The 21,912-nt window shown below is 51.2% G+C and overlaps 5 protein-coding genes across 5 annotated transcripts; 3 read left to right on the top strand and 2 right to left on the bottom strand.

Moving 5' to 3' along the window:
* The first annotated feature begins 677 nt into the window (after positions 1-677).
* On the top strand, positions 678-1,598 carry LOC135302332 (mas-related G-protein coupled receptor member H-like). The gene has a single exon (XM_064422703.1). The coding sequence runs from the start codon at positions 678-680 to the stop codon at positions 1,596-1,598; it is 921 nt and encodes a 306-aa protein (XP_064278773.1).
* A 2,655-nt stretch (positions 1,599-4,253) lies between these two features.
* LOC135302331 (mas-related G-protein coupled receptor member A-like) lies at positions 4,254-5,268 on the bottom strand. Its single transcript, XM_064422702.1, is given in 2 exon segments — positions 4,254-5,062; positions 5,065-5,268. Coding segments are annotated over 2 exon segments (996 nt in total). The 5' UTR covers positions 5,252-5,268.
* Positions 5,269-8,651: 3,383 nt separating this feature from the next.
* On the top strand, positions 8,652-11,318 carry LOC135302168 (mas-related G-protein coupled receptor member H-like). The gene has a single exon (XM_064422629.1). The coding sequence runs from the start codon at positions 8,700-8,702 to the stop codon at positions 9,642-9,644; it is 945 nt and encodes a 314-aa protein (XP_064278699.1). The 5' UTR covers positions 8,652-8,699; the 3' UTR covers positions 9,645-11,318.
* A 2,574-nt stretch (positions 11,319-13,892) lies between these two features.
* Positions 13,893-14,813, top strand: LOC135302330 (mas-related G-protein coupled receptor member B4-like). Its single transcript, XM_064422701.1, has one exon. The coding sequence runs from the start codon at positions 13,893-13,895 to the stop codon at positions 14,811-14,813; it is 921 nt and encodes a 306-aa protein (XP_064278771.1).
* Positions 14,814-17,469: 2,656 nt separating this feature from the next.
* Positions 17,470-18,558, bottom strand: LOC135302329 (mas-related G-protein coupled receptor member D-like). The gene is given in 3 exon segments (XM_064422700.1): positions 17,470-17,699; positions 17,702-18,277; positions 18,280-18,558. Coding segments are annotated over 3 exon segments (993 nt in total). The 5' UTR covers positions 18,467-18,558.
* Positions 18,559-21,912: the final 3,354 nt, after the last annotated feature.

Genomic DNA, 21,912 nt, shown 5'->3' with positions numbered 1-21,912 from the left:
CCCTTATTTCTGTGAGCATTGTGAGACTTTACAACAATGCTTTTTTCCATTATAACCATACATAGACATTAAAAAGTTTTTCTTATCAATAGAACTCCTTAAACATAAATGTAAACACCATTTTCCTAGAACTCATTTCCATGCATCCGCTTCCTACTGGGAGTCCTCTGGTGGCCCTGGAGGTTAATTGAGAGGGGCTTTGGGTGGCTGTATTCACTGAGTGCTGTGATATTAAAGGTGACCTTGCCTTGAACTTTTCCTTTGGCCACATGCTCTTGCTTATTTTTACAGAAATTACCCTAAAAATTCTACGGACCTCCTAATCCATTTCTGCACTGGCTCCACCCACGTTTATCATCCTGGGTCCACATCTTTACATCCTTTTATCTATTTGACCAGTTAGTCTTTAAGCAACTTCAGGAGAGTTGAAAATGCTATTCTCTCTTATTTATCAATCCCCTGCACACCAGCCCAACCCTTCCACCTCCCACCCCCCACCCCACCATTTCCACCGCCCTCCTCCCCTGCACGTCTCACTCCTCCCCACTGAATCCTTCCCACTGCCAGGAGCTGCTGAAGAGCCACATGGTCCATCCCTGGATTCTCCAAGCACTGACTGCCCATCCACTCTGACCACAGCCAGGGGCCACATCCCACTGCCTGCCCAGCATCCATCCATGGAGGTGAGCACCATATCTCCATCTCCCACCTCGCCTGCTGAAGGAGATGATCTGTGTGAGATCGATGTCACCGATGTGGCCATGCACAGTGTGACACTGCTCATCTGCCTCTGTGGGCTGGCTGGCAACGGGGCTGTCATCGGCCTCCTCAGCCTGAAAAGCAGGAATGCTGGCATCTTTGACCTGGCTGTCATTGACTTCCTCTTCCTCCTCATTGCAGTCCCCTTCGCCCTCCTCATCTTGGTGGAGGATTTGTCCTGCTCTCCTATCCTGCCCCTGATGTACATGAACTTCGTTTTCCAGCTCTCAGTGGTCTCCTGCTACTGGGGACTGTTCCGGCTGATGCCCGGCAGTGCTGTACTGTATATGTACAGGCTCTGCAAGCTCTGCTGCCACTGGGACCTTCCTCTGCGCCTGTTGTGGGTGGTGGACACTGTCCAGTATTGGGCTTTCTTTGCTCTCTTCACTGTCATTCCCACAGTGACATTCCTGTGCCCATCACATGAGCAGGAGCACTGCCGGGCAGCTCTCATCTCTGTGTACAGCATAATCCTGCTCCTCGTTGCTGCACCCCTGTTCATTTCCAGCACAATTGACTTCATTAGGTCCAAGTGGGGCTCCCAGCAGCAGCAACCCAAGAGGCGCGACATTGTTATTGACCTCACTGTGCTCTTCACTCTTCTCCTCAACATCTGCAGTTTCCTGCAGCAGCTCGGTTACATCCTTGTGTCCTCAGAGGTGGTTTTCCTGCTCACCTGCATCCTCAGCAGCATCAAACCCTTCATCTACTTCTTGGCAGGGAGGTGCAGGGGGCCCTGCTCCGTGCAGTCCTTCCAGCTCTCCCTCCAGAGAGTCTTTGAGGAGCCAAAAGAAAAAATGGCCCACAGCAATGATCCTGCCATGGACACAGGGGTGTGAGCCTGTTGATCCCTTCCATTGCTCTGCTGGAGGACCCCAGGAGTGTGACTGAAGTTTTCCTTGAGTCTCCAGATTAATCAATATCCACAGGATCACCCTCTCCATGGTGATGTATTCCTGCAGGAGAAGGGAGCACGGGCATTGCCTTGGGTGGTTTTTGTGTGATGCTCTGCAGGGAGCACATTGGAGCATGGCTTTCCTCCTCCCTCCTGGATCCACAAGGCTCCAAGCAGTGCAGCTGGGCTCAGTGCTGTTCCCCAGCTCTATTCCCCATGGAATGACCCTCATGGCCTCGGCCCCAGGGAATGAACTCCATCTCCTCTGGCTCAGCAGATGAGTTTCATGGTGCTTTCAGGGAGCTCTTGCCTGCAAAGCATGGGACACCTTAATCCCTGGGGACACACCCAGCACGGAGTGGCAGTGATTTCCCAAATCCCTGCACGTCTGGTGCCTCTGGATGGCAGGAGAGGGGCTGGGATCACACGCAGCATCCTTCCCCTTCTGTCCGGCAGAGCCAGCCCTGCATTCCCAGCTGATGGAAAGGGACACCAGGAGGGGCTGCAGAGATGGGGACAGACAGCAACATTCCCTTGTCCTTTCAGTGGGAATTTGCCACATTCTTAAATTCCAGAATTTAATCCCTGTGAGTAAAGTGCAGAGTAGACAATGAACTCCACTGAACTCCTGTTCCTGTACCAGAAAGTACATGGTGTATGGAAATCCCCATCACCAGATGGGAAATGCTTGGACCATTTAGTTGCACAGAAATTAGGGGGTTCTGCTGCTCTTCTGCAGAATGGGGCCATCCATCCTCTGGTTCCCCAGCATCACTGTCTGAGGAAGCCCTTGACCACCTCCATCCTGAGCCTGGCCACCCTCAGGAGGAGCTGAACAGCGACTGCACAGCAGCTTCAGCCACAGTCCAAGCTGTGCTGACCTTTTGTAACTACCATTTTGTAACTACCCCTCAATCAGATATGGATTCATGGTTTTGGGTGCCTCCACAGTGGAAATTCCAGCCCCAGAATTTGTTGAATAAACAACAACCAGGCTTCACAGCAGAGCCTGTGCCTGTTAAACAGTGTCCAAAATGGCTCATTTCCTTATTTTATCCCATTCTAGAGCCTCTGGCTTGTCTGTGAGCAGGGCAGGTGCCTGTCTCATACCAGAGCCCTTCCGAAGGCACATGCCTACAATGGTTGGGATGATGTTGGCAGTGCCAAGAGCTCTTGATTCCTCCTGGGAGAGACCTGGGCAGCAGCCACCTCTCTTGCTCAGGGGGAAGTTGTCCCTCCTTTTCCCACTGCCTTAAATCCAGGGGAAACCAACGTGCCACTGCTTCTGGAAAGGGAAGTGAGAGTGAAAGCCGTGGGTGGTGAGACAGGCTTTGGAGACACACAAGGTTAAACACTAAAGAGCATTTATTAACAGAGTTGTGAATAATGAACAGAACAGAGAGACTGTGACATCTGAGATGGTTTTTCTCTCCCTTTATCATATTTTCCTGCTCTTTAGGAAGCAGAAACTTTCCAAGGTATAACCTGTTGTCCAGGGAAGAACAACTCAGCCAGGCCATCCCTGCCAAGGCAAGTGCAGGAGAATTGTGACCCTCCAATGTACTTTTCCTGCTTCCCAGCACCTTCCTTGTCTCCATTGTCACCCAGGACACTCCATAACTGAGCTTCCTTTCCAAAGAGCAAGACTTCAAAGTTTTCCTGGTTGTCCCTGCCCGTGGAAGAAGGAGAGATGGAATGAGATGATCTCTACCGTTCCTTCCAAGCTGTCCTGGGGAGACTTCATGATGCTGAATTGAATCCCCATTTGACTGTTTCACCCAGAAATAGGTTTTGCCCATTTAAACTTTGCATAAGTTTAAGATTGGCTCCTAGAGCAAAGAGGGGGAGAGAAGATGGGGCAGTTTGTTTTCAGGAGCTGTGCTCAGTCCTGCACATTCCTGCTCCCAGACCGTGCTGTCAGCAGCACAGACATGCAACAGAGAGCTCTCCTTTGCTTTTAGGTTTTTTTAGCTAGCTGAGGCAGAGAAGTTCCCTGGACTGTGGTTTTTCTTTTTCCTGGAACTGTTCAAACCTGCTCGGGACTGAAAACCCAGAAGAACGGCAGCAGCTCCCACCTGTGGCCAACCGGGGCCTGGCACACAGCATTTGCCAGCAGCAGAGGGACTGATAAGAGACTGAGTGAGACAAACTACACTCCACAACAAGGACTTTCTGAATTTGACAACTCTTCAGAACAGCAACAGATTTTATTGTTTAATATTGTATTCATTTTTTATGCTTTTGAATACTTTGTTTGTTAAATAAACAGTTTTTTCCACTTTCCTCTAAGGAAATCCTTTCCTGACCCAGCTGGGGGAGGGACTGCTTGAACTTGTTTACTAGAGGGATCCCATTTGAAGGTTTCCTCCCAAATTTACCCTAAACCAGGACACAACCCAAAGCATTCCATGAGGATTCCTCATGTCATCCACAACCACCCCAGGAAGGAGTTCCCCTGCTGTGCACAGCACCAGCCTGACAGAGCTCAAGGAGCATTTGGACAATGCTGTCAGGCACAGGCTGGGATTGTTGGGATGTCCTGTGCAGGGCCAGGAGCTGAACTCCATGGTCCTTGTGGGTCCCTTCTGACTTGGATATTTTATGGTTCTATTTTATGATGTCTCAGTTTCTTGATGATTCCACCTGATGATAGTTCCACGGTGTTTTCCCTATGCCCTGGCTCTGGCATATCCTCAAAAGCCCGCTGGAAGGCAACACTAACAGAGGGGCTGAATTCCTTTGCACAGCTCCCAGCCAGGAAGTAAATCACAGGCTGGGCACTGCTCTTGGCACAGGCGAGCGGGAGAGGGGTGCTGGGGGCAAAGGTAGGGAAGTCAAACGCCCTCAGCAAGAGCCAGTACCCAAAATCAGCAGTGAAGAAGGGGAAGGAGACAACAGGCAGCAGGAGCAGGGCATAGAGCTTCCCTGGGGGCTGTTTCCATGAGCAGCACAGGAGCCTGGCCAGCAGGGCCAGAGCAGAACAGGTCAGGGTGAGCACTGAGAAGAGGCAGCTCAGGACCAAGGCCATGAGCAGCGAAGGGTAGAAATGGAGGGTGGCAGTGAGCAGGAAGGAGAGCAGCCAGAGCAGGGCACACAGGAGCACTGGGAATTGCTGGGAGTGGAGGCAGGGCCAGCAGGACACGGGGAGGATGAACAGAGCTGTAACAGCACTGAGGGCTGTCAGAGAGGAGGCAGCGGCAGGGAGAGCCAAGGGGATGGTGACCTTCAGCCCAGCTGTCACACCCCACGAGCCCAGCTGGTGGCAGAAGCTCTCTGGGACAGAAAATATCCCCAGGGCGATGGTGATGGAGAGCAGGATGGTGAAGCCAGCCATGGCCCGGCTGAGCACACAGGTGCTGGTGGGGTTCCTGTGGATGCAGCAGCCGAGGAGCCAGAGCACAGCTCTGCTCCCACCACTGCACACAGGCACAGCAGCAGCAGCAGCAGTGTGACAGGCACTTTGCTCCAATGCCTGTTCTCACACTCGGTCCAGTTTTCTTGGCTCTCCTCATTCCAGCTCCCCTTGGATGCCTTCCCACCGGGCTGGCTCCAGCAGGCAGGGCTGGCTCCCTCCGTGGCAGGGGACAAAGTGCTCATGGTGACACCTCTGCTGCTTCTCCTCCTCTCACACAGCTGGAGGGGTGACAAACAGAGACACCAGAGCAACACTGATGTCCCCCAAATGTGGCTTTCCCATCTTTTCCCACCCACAGCTTCCATGTGGAGCAGCTCAGGGGCGGGTGAGGGACAGGACAGAAGGCAAGTAGGGTGTGGGAACCTGGTCTGGTGTGCCTGGCACAAAAGCCAGGGAGATACCTCCTTCCTGGCTGTGGAAACAACAGAGCTGGAGGAGGAAAACAACTGGAGAAGGAGAGGATTGCCCATGGAGGTATCAGAGAGCAAATGGCTTTGGGATGGATCTGACCTGGACTCTCAGGTGTCAGTTGATATCACTGACCTGCTGGAGTCCTTCAGCAGGACACTTGTTGGAATATTCTATCCTTTTTCCCACAATATTTATAGCTTTTCATTCCCTACAGACCTCAATTCTGCCTCCAAAAATCAATAACCAGGTTCCACCCAATGACGAGGCACTGATTAAGGTGAATGAGAAGAGTCTGCCTTTGTTTCCCCTTGCAGCCTGGAGAATTTCCCCGCAGGGCACTCACCTCACCCCCCACACTCCAGCTGCTGTCCCTGGGTCGGGATCTTCATCAGGTTCCTGCAATGGTCCCTTGGAAAGGGAGCGAAGCCCGCGGGCTGAGCCCGAGCAGCGTCCGGCGCGGGCTCTGTCCCAGCTCCTGCCACAGCCCCTGTTCTCCCTGCTGCCTCGCGTGCTCCAGGGCTCTCACAAGCAGGGAACTGCTTCAGAGCCTGGCACGGGATCAGGGCTCTGCTCCTCATCTGCTCTTCACTCTGCCCAGGAAATGAGCAACAGGAGAGAGCCTCAGCAGCCAGACCTGTGGCCAGAGCAGTTTGTCTCCATGTCAGCTTCTCTTCTGTTTTAAAGCAACCCCAATACCAAAATTTTGTCTTTTGAACAGCCTGAACTTGCACCCTCTCGTTCCTGGGAACCTGCACTGCTTTGTTTAGTCCCCTGCACTACAAATGTGCTGTTAAACTTTGATTTCTGGTTCAAATATGGTTTTCCTACTTGTATACCACAGTTTCAATGGCACCAGGCCTTCACCACGCAGTTTCCAAGTGAATTCATGCAATAATAATTCCTGTGCTTGAGCTGGAGCACTGGCACACAGCAGAAGGATGATTTGGGATTTCAGCAATGTCATTTCTTCTGAGAAGAGGCAAATCCATGCTGCTCTCTTGGCTTTAATCCTTAAAAAGTTGCAGGTTTCATTTGAGTCATCCTCTACATTCCCTTGGCTGTCAGTCAGCAGCCTACAGTGAATTCCAAGAAATGCCTAGAAAGCTGAGGTGAGATGATTCCTTCCCAGGCTGACATGTGCCTCAGGGAACTGAGATGGTCCTCCTGCAAACTGCTGGCCCCAGGACCAGAACTGTGCCCTCTCTTCCCCGCTGACCCCGTGTTTGTGTCCCCAGCTATGGAATCTCTCATCCCCTCACCAGCCCAATCCTTTCAAGGGCAAACACCTCATGATCCAGGAGCTGATGAGGCTCCAGATGAGTTGGAGAGGGACTTTGCACATGGGCATGGAGTGACAGGACGAGGGGGAATGGTTTCCCATTGCCAGAGGGTGGGATCAGATTGGATATTAGGGAAGAAATCCTTCCCTGTGAGGGTGGTGAGCCCTTGGCACAGGTTGGCATGAGGGCTGGGGTCAGGTAAAAGCAACCAGGTAAAAACAACAAGTGTTCCCAGATCTGAGGAGGATGACCTGTAATGAAGGGCTGGAAAGAGGATCACAGCATCCTAAAATCAGTTTCCTAATCGCTTTCATTGCATCATCAAAGGACACTAATTAGGGTGGGCTCTAAGGGCTGGTGACCTGGCTGCAAGCAACTGAGTGCTGTCCTTCCCTTGGGCTGTGTGAGCCTGCGTTGCAATGGCAGAAATGGGAATTCTCAGCTCAGTTTTCTTTCTTGGGGCCAGGGAAGGTTTTGGCAATGATCCTGAAACTCTACCCCAGGAGTTGTTTCTGAGAGGCACCCAGATGCTTGCACAGTGCTGTGAGCAATTCCAGCACTGCCAGTATTCCAGTGCAACCAGCAGCACCAGCAGCTCTCTGCTGCAGGAGGGACAATGACCCCTCAGGGTAGATAAAGGAGGAATGGTAGAAACCTGCTGAGAGAGGGAAAGCATTTGGAGAATGTCCCATTTGGAAAAGAGTTTATAATCAGGAGGAAATGAGGAGCCATTAAAAAAAAATCTCAATGTCGAGCTACTTCCTCTATGGCAGAAAAACAAGTCAAGACAACTCCGAGGAAGTGAAATTCGGATATAGCCAAAGAGACAATTTCCGACTCCCCCTTGACTCCACCGAGCCTTGGGAAACAACAGTGGGACAGGGCACACAGAGACATTCAGCAGGACAGTAGTGGGCAGCTCCTGGTGATCTGGGCACTTTCTCCTTCATGTCACTGACCTGCCAGGAGCCGCTTTAGGACATGGATCCCAAAGGAGCAAGAGGGACCAGGAAGTGCCGCTGATCTGCACAGACCCCTTTGCCTGCTGCTGCCCCACAGGGAACAGGTCAGTGGAATGGTTTCTTTCCTCTTGACCCCACCTTCCTCTCCTCCAGCAGCTGCTCCCTTCCTGCCACCCTCTCCCGGTGACCGCAGTGCCCTCCCCAAGCCCTCTCTCTTCTCCTGTCTGTATCCTTGTACTGAAAAGGGCCAGAACAAACTTTCTAACGCAATGCAAAGCATGAGGAAGCAGGAATTCTTTACCTGAACAGCACACGGATCTCTTCTTATATTGCATCTTTGATGAGACTTTACAACAGTTATTAATCCATTATAACCACATGTACGCATTGAAAATTTTTTTTTATCTAATACATAAACACCATTTTCCCTGAAACCATTTCCATGCATTCACCTCCTCCAGGAAGTCCTTTTATGATCCTGGAGCTTTATTAAGAGGGGTCTATCTGGTGGTCATATTCAATGAATGCTGCCATATTCAAGGTGGCCTTGCCTTGAACTTTCCCTCTGGCCATGCACTGTTGCCTCTTGTTCCTGAACTTGCCACAAAATCACTGCTGGCCTCCTTATCTGTTTCTGCACTGGTTCCAGCCACTTTGATCATCCTGTGTGCCAGCCTTTACATTCTTTTATCTTTTGGCCAATTTTGAACAACTTCAGAAGAACTGAATATGTTTATTCTCTATGTTATTTATCGGCCTCCTGCCAAACAGCCCAACCCTCCGACCTCTCTCTCCTGCCCCACAATTTCCACACCCCTCCTCCCCTGCACATCTCACTCCTCCCCTCTGAATCCTTTCCACTGCAGGGAGCTGCTGAGGAGCCACATGGTCCATCCCTGGATTCTCCAAGCACTGACTGCCCATCCACTCTGACCACAGCCAGGGGCCACATCCCACTGCCTGCCCAGCATCCATCCATGGAGGTGACCACAGTGTCCCCCCCTGCCAATTCACCCACTGATAGACACGATCTATGTGAGACAGATGCCAGCGATGTGGCCATACACAGTGTGACACTGCTCATCTGCCTCTGTGGGCTGGCTGGGAACGGGGCTGTCATCTGGGTCCTCGGGTTCCGCATTCAGAGGGACACCATGAAACCCATCACTGCCTACAACCTTGACCTGGCCATCATCAACTTCCTCTTTCTCATCTTCATGGTCCCCTCCGCTCTGCTCTTCCTGCTGGAGGATTTCTCCTGCTCTGCCATCATGTCCCCAGCATACATTCGCTTCCTTTTCCTCCTCTTCCGGATGTTCTACAGCGTCGGGCTGTACCGGCTGACAGCCATCAGCATCGAGAGGTGCAGGTCCGTGCTCTGCCCACGTGGGCTCTTCTGCCACCTTCCCCAGGACCTGTCATGGGTGGTGGTGAGTGCCGGGCTCTGGGCCCTTTCCATCACTGTCATTGCTGCCATTTCTGCAGTGACTTCCCTGTGCGAGTCACAGGAAGGCAAGCTCTGCCGGGGGGCTCTCATCTCCCTGTACATCCTCAACTTCCTCGTCTTTGCTCCATCCATGGTCATTTCCAGCAGAATCCTCTTCATTCATTTCAAGGGAAGCTCCCAGCAGCAGCGATCCAAGAATCTTGACATCATTGTCTTCCTCGCTGTGCTCCTCACTCTCCCCCTCAGTCTCTGGAATTTCCTGCAGCAGCTCGGCTACACCGCTGTGTTCTCCCGGCTTCTTCTCCTCTTTGCCTGCATGCACAGCAGCATCAACCCCTTCATCTACATCTCAGTAACAAAGTGCTGGAGGCGCTGCTCCATGGAGTCCCTCAGGGAGTGCCTGCAGGAGGTCTTTGAGGAGCCAGAAGAAAGCACTGCCCCCAGTAATGATGTCACCAGGGACACGGGGGTCTGAGCCTGTTGAGCCCTTCAACTGCCCCCATGCAGGAGCATGGGGCAGTGATTTAGCATCACCCTCCACCTTTATTCCTGCAGGAGAAGGGAGCAGGGGCACTGACAAGGGCCATGTGGGACAGTGCTCCGCACAGAGCACATTGGAGCAGGGCTGTGCTCCTCCCTCATGGGTCCTAGAGCGCTGTTCCCCAAACGGATCCTTCCCAACAGGGCTGTGATCCCAGAATTCCCCCTGGCACCTGGTTCCTGCATCCCACTGAGATCTGATATCAATAAACAGCACTGTAAACCCTGAGCCACCTTTGCCCCCTCTGCCAGCGCCTCCCAGCTTCCTCTGGCTGCTGCTGCCAGCCGGGAATGTGGCTGGAGGGAGGGGACAGAGAGGTAGTTAGCCACAGGAATTTTGTGATTGTTTAGAAATTTCATAATGAACTATGTTTGATTAGTCAAGGCATATTTGCCTGTGGTTTTTTAGCTGGTTTTGATTTAGATCTGTGTTGGCTGAGTGTCAGTAAAAAACTCTATCGACCCATACCCCTTAGAGAACTTACTGAATAGATGGACAGCAAAATTCAATGAAGTATTTTTAATGGTTATGATATAACTAGAAAATAATTGGATGTCATAGAATAGGAATGATATCTTGAGAGAATTAGGAATTCAGAGGCCTATACATGCCAGAAGACTTAATTAATTAATTGCAAGTGATAAATTGTAATGGCAATAAGAGAGCCATTTCCTGGGCTTGTACACCTCAGAAAATGTAATCAGTGGTAACTCTCTATCCAAGACATCAAATTTAATAAAACATTGTTTACTGGAAAACAAACTGGGTTATGCATTAAACTAAGAGAGACTACATATTCTGCTAGTAATTAAAAGAAACAAAATACCTATACCTTGATGTAATAAACTGGGAGCATTTTTGGGTGCATCTATTAAAAAATCGTGGATTTTGTAGTGTGAAATTGGCCAGATAATACTGGCTTTCACATTTATGTATTAGCCTATGCATGTTGTTATTGATGATGAGTATCTAGAAATCCTATCAATTATAACTCTTTTTAGCTGCATGTTTGTCTAATATAATCTATCAGCTTAAGAATGCACTGTATTGCTCACAGAATAGTAGTGTAATGAATATAATAGCTATGTATCACTTGTGGAAATAATAGTGTGATTAATGTACTGTGTTACAGACCTCAGCAAAACATAAGGTGTGAAAAAGGCTTTTGTGTAACTAAAAACAGTGTAAGGCCATCCACTCACCAACCTGTCCAAGAGATACCCATGACACAAACCAGAGCACTGGAGGACATTAGAGAATACCATGTTAAATTTAAGGAGGGCATACTCAAATCTCATCAGAGGATGTGAAACAGCAGCATGGAGACACAAGAAGAAATAAAACATATTGACCTGACACCCAGAATGTCATGCAGATAAGCCAGAGGGTGAAAAGGAGTTCCCAAAACATCAGAAAGTTCACAAGAATGTTTGAATAATGCATGAAACACATGAATATACATGCATCTCAGCAATGTAACGGTATAAAACACACCACTCCCCCTTCCCTGTTCTTTGACTATTGGCCAGGAGCAACCCAGCGCTGGAAATATGGTCCTTTTTTATCCTATTACTGTTATTATTATTATTAAACATTTAAAAAACTCTAAGCAGTGAATTCTGTTTTTCACAATAGTGTATAAAAACACCTGAAAAGTATTGTTTCTTTGAACCTGTGTATGGCAAGTAAATTTGAAATATGTTCACCAATTTGACTCAAAATTCTTACTAGTCCAACACGCTTTTGCTGTAAGACTTAAACGTCTTGGTGTCTGAGGGGACACAGCCATGGCTTGTGCTCCCTGGAATATCCATGATCCCCAATGCCCAGAGCTGGGCTGGCAGCGGCACAGCCAGCACGGACACGATGGCCCAGGGGCTCAGCATTGCCCACCCCGAGTGCTCTGTGAGTGTCACAGCAGAGATCTCCCCAGAGATCTTTAATTTTTAATTTTGTGTGCCAAATCCAAAGGTCTCTCTGCCTTCAGAAATTCTTCCCCTCCACGGCCTACAGCTGCTCCCTCAGCAGGCTCAGATGGTGCAGAAGCAAGGAGAGGAGGAGGCCATGGTCCTCAGCACAGCCACCCCCTTCCAGGAGCAGGGTGACACCTGTGTTTGTCACCACAGGCACTGTGGGGCACCACCTGCCTCCCTGGGGCTTTGCTGTGGTCACCAGCCCCAGCACATCCCACACCTTCTCTCCAGCCCCACCACATCCCACACCTCCCCACCACACCTTCCCACCAGCTCCATCATGTCCCACACCTCCCACACCAACCTCCCACCCCACTCCCCATGCAGCCCACCCATTCCCATCCTTCCCATCCCTCCCAGCCCCCTGCCTGCGGCTCCAGTCCCTGCCCAGGGGCTGCTCACCCCAGGCGGCCCCGTAAGGCTTTGGGGCAGTGCTTCTCTTGGATTGGCCCCTCCCCAGCTTCATCCCTGCTGTCCAGCCCCCCAAACTCCTTTGGACTGAAACAAGAGGCAGTAGAGGGATGGCTCCACTGTCATTCATTGGGGCAGAGAAGCATGGAATTGTCAGGAGGAGTGGAAGCACTGCTGGGGGTCCCGTGTGGGGCAGGAGAGGAGTGGGGATGTCTGGAGGGGAAGGCAGCCTGGGGGGAATTTCTAGAGGATGTCAGAGGAGGGCATGATGCCTTAGGATTTTAGCTTTTCTATTTCTCAAATCCTGTATTGCATTAGTCCGTAACTCTAAACTCCATGTAAAGTGCTAGTTAACTGTCTTCACCTTTTGGTCAAATAAAACAATCCCTCTAGGCCTGAATTCAAGGACACTCTGCTGACTGAGGCTGGAAAAGTCAAGAAAAAAGTAAATTGGGGGTGGGCAAGCTGGGGGTAAATGACTGCATTACCTGAAGCTGTAATTGGAGGATTAACCCCTGGTTTGTTAATGGACCAAACTCATATCTGCCTGAAAAACTTGTGACCATTGTCCATTTTGGGTGTAGCCCCTCTCGGAGGCTTTGACTGCCCACGGTGAACCTTCTGAAGGCCTTTCAGAAATGCCTGCTTTTATTCTCTTCCCCTTGTCTGGCCTCTGTTCCTGGGAGCCACCCCAAGGCATCAGGCAGACAGGGGCTGGAGGGGGCAGGAGGGCTCTGGGTGCCACCAATGCCAAATCTCCCACTGGACAGCAGCAGAGCCCAACAGGCCACACGTGCAGCCAGGGAGTGGCCTCTGACTGGGAAACCATCGGGATGGGATGGGATGGGATGGGATGGGATGGGATGGGATGGGATGGGATGGGATGGGATGGGATGGGATGGCATGGGATGGCATGGCATGGCATGGCATGGCATGGCATGGCATGGCATGGCATGGCATGGCATGGCATGGGATGGCATGGGATGGGATGGGATGGCATGGGATGGGATGGGATGGGATGGATGACAAATTATACCAAATCAGGCAGAAAAAATTTCCTGACATAAACTAATGGTGTTACCAAGTGAGGTATTAGGCAGCAGGACACACAGAAAGATCTCCCCTTATTTCTGTGAGCATTGTGAGACTTTACAACAATGCTTTTTTCCATTATAACCATACGTAGACATTAAAAAGTTTTTCTTATCAATAGAACTCCTTAAACATAAATGTAAACACCATTTTCTTAGAACTCATTTCCATGCATCCGCTTCCTACTGGGAGTCCTCTGATGGCCCTGGAGGTTAATTGAGAGGGGCTTTGGGTGGCTGTATTCACTGAGTGCTGTGATATTAAAGGTGACCTTGACTTGAACTTTTCCTTTGGCCACATGCTCTTGCTTATTTTTACAGAAATTACCCTAAAAATTCTACGGACCTCCTAATCCGTTTCTGCACTGGCTCCACCCACGTTTATCATCCTGGGTCCACATCTTTACATCCTTTTATCTATTTGACCAGTTAGTCTTTAAGCAACTTCAGGAGAGTTGAAAATGCTATTCTCTCTTATTTATCAATCCCCTGCACACCAGCCCAACCCTTCCACCTCCCACCCCCCACCCCACCATTTCCACCGCCCTCCTCCCCTGCACATCTCACTCCTCCCCACTGAATCCTTCCCACTGCAGGGAGCTGCTGAGGAGCCTCATGGTCCATCCCTGGATTCTCCAAGCACTGACTGCCCATCCACTCTGACCACAGCCAGGGGCCACATCCCACTGCCTGCCCAGTGTCCATCCATGGAGGTGAGCACCGTGTCTCCATCTCCCGCCTCTCCGGCTGAAGGAGATGATCTGTGTGAGATCGATGTCACCGATGTGGCCATGCACAGTGTGACTCTGCTCATCTGCCTCTGTGGGCTGGCTGGGAACGGGGCTGTCATCGGCCTCCTCAGCCTGAAAAGCAGGAATGCTGGCATCTTTGACCTGGCTGTCATTGACTTCCTCTTCCTCCTCATTGCAGTCCCCTTCGCCCTCCTCATCTTGGTGGAGGATTTGTCCTGCTCTCCTATCCTGCCCCTGTTGTACATGAACTTCGTTTTCCAGCTCTCAGTGGTCTCCTGCTACTGGGGACTGTTCCGGCTGATGCCCGGCAGTGCTGTACTGTATATGTACAGGCTCTGCAAGCTCTGCTGCCACTTTGACCTTCCTCTGCGCCTGTTGTGGGTGGTGGACACTGTCCAGTATTGGGCTTTCTTTGCTCTCTTCACTGTCATTCCCACAGTGACATTCCTGTGCCCATCACACGAGCAGGAGCACTGCCGGGCAGCTCTCATCTCTGTGTACAGCATAATCCTGCTCCTCGTTGCTGCACCCCTGTTCATTTCCAGCACAATTGACTTCATTAAGTCCAAGTGGGGCTCCCAGCAGCAGCAACCCAAGAGGCGCGACATTGTTATTGACCTCACTGTGCTCTTCACTCTTCTCCTCAACATCTGCAGTTTCCTGCAGCAGCTCGGTTACATCCTTGTGTCCTCAGAGGTGGTTTTCCTGCTCACCTGCATCCTCAGCAGCATCAAACCCTTTGTCTACTTCTTCGCAGGGAAGTGCAGGGGGCCCTGCTCCGTGCAGTCCTTCCAGCTCTCCCTCCAGAGAGTCTTTGAGGAGCCAAAAGAAAAAATGGCCCACAGCAATGATCCTGCCATGGACACAGGGGTGTGAGCCTGTTGATCCCTTCCATTGCTCTGCTGGAGGACCCCAGGAGTGTGACTGAAGTTTTCCTTGAGTCTCCAGATTAATCAATATCCACAGGATCACCCTCCCTGTGGTGGTGTATTCCTGCAGGAGAAGGGAGCACGGGCATTGCCTTGGGTCATTTTTGTGGGATGCTCTGCAGGGAGCACATTGGAGCATGGCTTTCCTCCTCCCTCCTGGATCCACAAGGCTCCAAGCAGTGCAGCTGGGCTCAGTGCTGTTCCCCAGCTCTATTCCCCATGGAATGACCCTCATGGCCTCGGCCCCAGGGAATGAACTCCATCTCCTCTGGCTCAGCAGATGAGTTTCATGGTGCTTTCAGGGACCTCTTGCCTGCAAAGCATGGGACACCTTAATCCCTGGGGACACACCCAGCATGGGGTGGCAGTGATTTCCCAAATCCCTGCAGGTCTGGTGCCTCTGGATGGCAGGAGAGGGGCTGGGATCACATGCAGCATCCTTCCCCTTCTGTCCGGCAGAGCCAGCCCTGCATTCCCAGCTGATGGGAAGGGACACCAGGAGGGGCTGCAGAGCTGGGGACAGACAGCAACATTCCCTTGTCCTTTCAGTGGGAATTTGCCACATTCTTAAATTCCAGAATTTAATCCCTGTGAGTAAAGTGCAGAGTAGACAATGAACTCCACTGAACTCCTGTGCCTGTATCCAGAAAGTACATGGTGTATGGAAATCCCCATCACCAGATGGGAAATGCTTGGACCATTTAATTGCACAGAAATTAGGGGGTTCTGCTGCTCTTCTGCAGAATGGGGCCATCCATCCTCTGGTTCCCCAGCATCACTGTCTGAGGAAGCCCTTGACCACCTCCATCCTGAGCCTGGCCACCCTCAGGAGGAGCTGAACAGCGACTGCACAGCAGCTTCAGCCACAGGCCAGGCTGTGCTGATCTTTGTCATTTTGTAACTGCGTCGCCATCAGATTTGGATTTCTGGTTTTTGTTTGTTTCTACTGTGTTAGTCCCAGCCTCTGAGTTTGTTGAATAAACAACATCCAGTCTTCACTGCATAGCCTGTGTTAGTGTCCAAAATGGCTCATTTCCTTATTTTATCCCATTCTAAAGCCTCTGGCTTGTCTGTGAGCAGGGCAGGTGCCTGTCTCATACCTGAGCTCTGCCTAAGGCACGTGTCTGCAATGCTTGGGATGATGTTGGCAGTGCCAAGAGCTCCTGATTCCTCCTGGGAGAGACCTGGGCAGCAGCCACATCTCTTGCTCAGGGGGAAGCTGTCCCTCCTTTTCCCACTGCCTTAAATCCAGGGGAAACCAACGTGCCACTGCTTCTGGAAAGGGAAGTGAGAGTGAAAGCTCTGGGTGGTGAGGCAGGCTTTGATGATAGGTTAAAGGTTAAGGTGAAACAGCTAAGGAATATTTATTCACAGATTTGTTAATAATGAACAGAAGAGAGAGACTTTGACATTGGAGAGGATTTTTGTCTCCCTATCTCCTATTTCCTGCTCATTGGAAAGCAGAAACTTTCCAAGGTATAACCTGTTGTCCAGGGAAGAACAACTCAGCCAGGGCGTCCCTGCCAAGGCAAGTGCAGGAGGATCGTGACCCTCCAATGTACTTTTCCTACTTCCCAGCACCTTCCATGTCTTCATTGTCACCCAGGACACTCCATAACTGAGCTTCCTTTCCGAAGAGCAAGACTTCAAAGCCATAGGTTTCCTGGTTGTCCCTGCCCATGGAAGAAGGAGAGATGGAATGAGATGATCTCTACCGTTCCTTCCAAGCTGTCCTGGGGAGACTTCATGATGCTGAATTGAATCCCCATTTGACTGTTTCACCCAGAAATAGGTTTTGCCCATTTAAACTTTGCATAAGTTTAAGATTGGCTCCTAGAGCAAAGAGGAGGAGAGAAGATGGGGCAGTTTGTTTTCAGGAGCTGTGCTCAGTCCTGCACATTCCTGCTCCCAGACCGTGCTGTCGGCAGCACAGACATGCAACAGAGAGCTCTCCTTTGCTTTTAGGTTTTTTTAGCTAGCTGAGGCAGAGAAGTTCCCTGGACTGCGGTTTTTCTTTTTCCTGGAACTGTTCAAACCTGCTCGGGACTGAAAACTCAGAAGAACGGCAGCAGCTCCCACCTGTGGCCAACCGGGGCCTGGCACACAGCATTTGCCAGCACCAGAGGGACTGATAAGAGACTGAGTGAGACAAACTAGACTCCACAACAAGGACTTTCTGAATTTGACAACTCTTCAGAACAGCAACAGATTTTATTGTTTAATATTGTATTCATTTTTTATGCTTTTGAATACTTTGCTTGTTAAATAAACAGTTTTTTCCACTTTCCTCTAAGGAAATCCTTTCCTGACCCAGCTGGGGGAGGGACTGCTTGAACTTGTTTACTAGAGGGATCCCATTTGAAGGTTTCCTCCCAAATTTACCCTAAACCAGGACACAACCCAAAGCATTCCATGAGGATTCCTCATGTCATCCACAACCACCCCAGGCAGGAGTTCCCCTGCTGCACACAGCACCAGCCTGACAGAGCTCAAGGAGCATTTGGACAATGCTCTCAGGCACAGACTGGGATTGTTGGGATGTCCTGTGCAGGGCCAGGAGCTGAACTCCATGGTCCTTGTGGGTCCCTTCTAACTTGGATATTTTATGGTTCTATTTTATGATGTCTCAGTTTCTTGATGATTCCACCTGATGATAGTTCCACGGTGTTTTCCCTATGGCCTGGCTCTGGCACATCCTCAAAAGCCCTCTGGAAGGCAACACTAACACAGGGGGTGAATTCCTTTGCACAGCTCCCAGCCAGGAAGTAAATCACAGGCTGGGCACTGCTCTTGGCACAGGCGAGCGGGAGAGGGGTGCTGGGGGAAAGGCAGGGAAGTCAAACGCCCTCAGCAAGAGCCAGTACCCAAAATCAGCAGTGAAGAAGGGGAAGGAGACAACAGGTGGCAGGAGCAGGGCACAGAGCTTCCCTGGGGGCTGTTTCCATGAGCAGCACAGGAGCCTGGCCAGCAGGGCCAGAGCAGAACAGGTCAGGGTGAGCACTGAGAAGAGGCAGCTCAGGACCAAGGCCATGAGCAGCGAAGGGCAGAAATGGAGGGTGGCAGTGAGCAGGAAGGAGAGCAGCCAGAGCAGGGCACACAGGAGCACTGGGAAGTGCTGGGAGTGGTGGCAGGGCCAGCAGGACACGGGGAGGACAAACAGAGCTGTAACAGCACTGAGGGCTGTCAGAGAGGAGGCAGAGGCAGGGAGAACCAAGAGGATGGTGACCTTCAGCCCAGCTGTCACACCCCACGAGCCCAGCTGGTGGCAGAAGCTCTCTGGGACAGAAAATATCCCCAGGGCGATGGTGATGGAGAGCAGGAAGGTGAAGCCAGCCATGGTCAGGCTGAGCACACAGGTGCTGGTGGGGTTCCTGTGGATGCAGCAGCCGAGGAGCCAGAGCACAGCTCTGCTCCCACCACTGCACACAGGCACAGCAGCAGCAGCAGCAGTGTGACAGGCACTTTGCTCCAATGCCTGTTCTCACACTCGGTCCAGTTTTCTTGGCTCTCCTCATTCCAGCTCCCCTTGGATGCCTTCCCACCGGGCTGGCTCCAGCAGGCAGGGCTGGCTCCCTCCGTGGCAGGGGACAAAGTGCTCATGGTGACACCTCTGCTGCTTCTCCTCCCCTCACGCAGCTGGAGGGGTGACAAACAGAGACACCAGAGCAACACTGATGTCCCCCAAATGTGGCTTTCCCATCTTTTCCCACCCACAGCTTCCATGTGGAGCAGCTCAGGGAGGGGTGAGGGACAGGACAGAAGGCAAGTAGGGTGTGGGAGCCTGGTCTGGTGTGCCTGGCACAAAAGCCAGGGAGATACCTCCTTCCTGGCTGTGGAAACAACAGAGCTGGAGGAGGAAAACAACTGGAGAAGGAGAGGATTGCCCATGGAAATATCAGAAAACAAATGGCTTTGGGATGGATCTGACCTGGACTCTCAGGTGTCAGTTGCTATCACTGAGCTGCTGGAGTCCTTCAGCAGGACACTCAATTCAATATTCCCTCCCTTTTCCCACAATATTTATAGCTTTTCATTCCCTACAGACCTCAATTCTGCTTCCAAAAATCAATAACCAGGTTCCACCCAATGAGGGGGCCCTGATTAAGGTGAATGAGAAGAGTCTGCCCTTGTTTCCTCTCGCAGCCTGGAGAACTTCCCCGCAGGGCACTCACCTCACCCCCCACACTCCAGCTGCTGTCCCTGGGTTGGGATCTACAGCAGGTTCCTGCAATGGTCCCTTGGAAAGGGGAGCGAAGCCCGCGGGCTGAGCCCAAGCAGCGTCCGGCGCGGGCTCTGGCCCAGCTCCTGCCACAGCCCCTGTTCTCCCTGCTGCCTCGTGTGCTGCAGGGCTCTCACAAGCAGGGAACTGCTTCAGAGCCTGGCACGGGATCAGGGCTCTGCTCCTCATCTGCTCTTCACTCTGCCCAGGAAATGAGCAACAGGAGAGAGCCTCAGCAGCCAGACCTGTGGCCAGAGCAGTTTGTCTCCATGGCAGCTTCTCTTCTGTTTTAAAGCAACCCCACTCCCAAAACCTTATCTTCTGAACAGCCTGAACTTGCACCCTCTCGTTCCTGGGGACCTGCACTGCTTTGTTTAGTCCCCTGCACTACAAATGTGCTGTTAAACTTTGATTTCTGGTTCAAATATGGTTTTCCCACTTGTATACCACAGTTTCAATGGCACCAGGCCTTCACCACGCAGTTTCCTAGTGAATTCATGCAATAATAATTCCTGTGCTTGAGCTGGAGCACTGGCACACAGCAGAAGGATGATTTGGGATTTCAGCAATGTCATTTCTTCTGAGAAGAGGCAAATCCATGCTGCTCTCTTGGCTTTAATCCTTAAAAAGTTGCAGGTTTCATTTGAGTCATCCTCTACACTCCCTTGGCTGTCAGTCAGCAGCCTACAGTGAATTCCAAGAAATGCCTAGAAAGCTGAGGTTGAGATGATTCCTTCCCAGGCTGACATGTGCCTCAGGGAACTGAGATGGTCCTCCTGCAAACTGCTGGCCCCAGGACCAGAACTGTGCCCTCTCTTCCCCGCTGACCCCGTGTTTGTGTCCCCAGCTATGGAATCTCTCATCCCCTCACCAGCCCAATCCTTTCAAGGGCAAACACCTCATGATCCAGGAGCTGATGAGGCTCCAGATGAGTTGGAGAGGGACTTTGCACATGGGCATGGAGTGACAGGACGAGGGGGAATGGTTTCCCATTGCCAGAGGGTGGGGTCAGATTGGATATTAGGGAGAAATCCTTCCCTGTGAGGGTGGTGAGTCCTTGGCACAGGTTGGCATGAGGGCTGGGGTCAGGTAAAAGCAACCAGGTAAGAACAACAAGTGTTCCCAGATCTGAGGAGGATGACCGCTAATGAAGGGCTGGAAAGAGGATCACAGCATCCTAAAATCAGGTTCCTAATCGCTTTCATTGCATCATCAAAGGACACTAATTAGGGTGGGCTCTAAGGGCTGATGACCTGGCTGCAAGCAACTGAGTGCTGTCCTTCCCTTGGGCTGTGTGAGCCTGCGTTGCAATGGCAGAAATGGGAATTCTCAGCTCAGTTTTCTTTCTTGGGGCCAGGGAAGGTTTTGGCAATGATCCTGAAACTCTACCCCAGGAGTTGTTTCTGAGAGGCACCCAGATGCTTGCACAGTGCTGTGATCACTTCCAGCACTGCCAGCATTCCAGTGCCACCAGCAGCACCAGCAGCTCTCTGCTGCTGGAGGGACAATGACCCCTCAGGGTAGATAAAGGAGGAATGGTAGAAACCTGCTGAGAGAGGGAAAGCATTGGGAGAATGTCCCATTTGGAAAAGAGTTTATAATCAGGAGGAAATGAGGAGCCATTAAAAAAAATCTCAATGTCGAGCTACTTCCTCTATGGCAGAAAAACAAGTCAAGACAACTCCGAGGAAGTGAAATTCGGATATAGCCAAAGAGACAATTTCTGACTGTCCCGTGACTGCACCGAGCCTTGGGAAACAACAGTGGGACAGGGCACACAGAGACATTCAGCAGGACAGTAGTGGGTAGCTCCTGGTGATCTGGGCACTTTCTCCTTCATGTCACTGACCTGCCAGGAGCCGCTTTAGGACATGGATCCCAAAGGAGCAAGAGGGACCAGGAAGCGCCGCTGATCTGCACAGACCCCTTTGCCTGCTGCTGCCCCACAGGGAACAGGTCAGTGGAATGGTTTCTTTCCTCTTGACCCCACCTTCCTCTCCTGCAGCAGCTGCTCCCTTCCTGCCACCCCCTCCCGGTGACCGCAGTGCCCTCCCCAGGTCCTCTCTCTTCTCCTGTCTGTATCCTAGTACTGAAAAGGGCCAGAACAAACTTTCTAACGCAATGCAAAGCATGAGGAAGCAGGAATTCTTTTCCTGAACAGCACACGGATCTCTTCTTATATTGCATCTTTGGTGAGACTTTACAACAGTTATTAATCCATTATAACCACATGTACGCATTGAAAAATTATTTTTATCTAATACATAAACACCATTTTCCCTGAAACCATTTCCATGCATTCACCTCCTCCAGGAAGTCCTTTTAAGATCCTGGAGCTTTATTAAGAGGGGTCTATCTGGTGGTCATATTCAATGAATGCTGCCATATTAAAGGTGGCCTTGCCTTGAACTTTTCCTCTGGCCATGCACTGTTGCCTCTGGTTCCTGAACTTGCCACAAAATCACTGCTGGCCTCCTTATCTGTTTCTGCACTGGTTCCAGCCACTTTGATCATCCTGTGTGCCAGCCTTTACATTCTTTTATCTTTTGGCCAATTTTGAACAACTTCAGAAGAACTGAATATGTTTATTCTCTATGTTATTTATCGGCCTCCTGCCAAACAGCCCAACCCTCCCACCTCTCTCTCCTGCCCCACAATTTCCACCACCCTCCTCCCCTGCACATCTCACTCCTCCTCTCTGAATCCTTCCCACTGCAGGGAGCTGCTGAGGAGCCACATGGTCCATCCCTGGATTCTCCAAGCACTGACTGCCCATCCACTCTGACCACAGCCAGGAGCCACATCCCACTGTCTGCTCAGCATCCAT

The sequence above is a fragment of the Passer domesticus genome, chromosome 6 (genome assembly GCF_036417665.1).
Source record: "Passer domesticus isolate bPasDom1 chromosome 6, bPasDom1.hap1, whole genome shotgun sequence".
NCBI lineage: Eukaryota > Metazoa > Chordata > Aves > Passeriformes > Passeridae > Passer > Passer domesticus.
This window is presented reverse-complemented; position numbering and strand designations above follow the sequence as displayed.

Excerpts from the sequence above, each read along its gene's own strand:
- LOC135302332 (XM_064422703.1), top strand. The coding sequence starts at position 678 with ATGGAGGTGAGCACCATATCTCCATCTCCCACCTCGCCTGCTGAAGGA.
- LOC135302168 (XM_064422629.1), top strand. The coding sequence starts at position 8,700 with ATGGAGGTGACCACAGTGTCCCCCCCTGCCAATTCACCCACTGATAGA.
- LOC135302330 (XM_064422701.1), top strand. The coding sequence starts at position 13,893 with ATGGAGGTGAGCACCGTGTCTCCATCTCCCGCCTCTCCGGCTGAAGGA.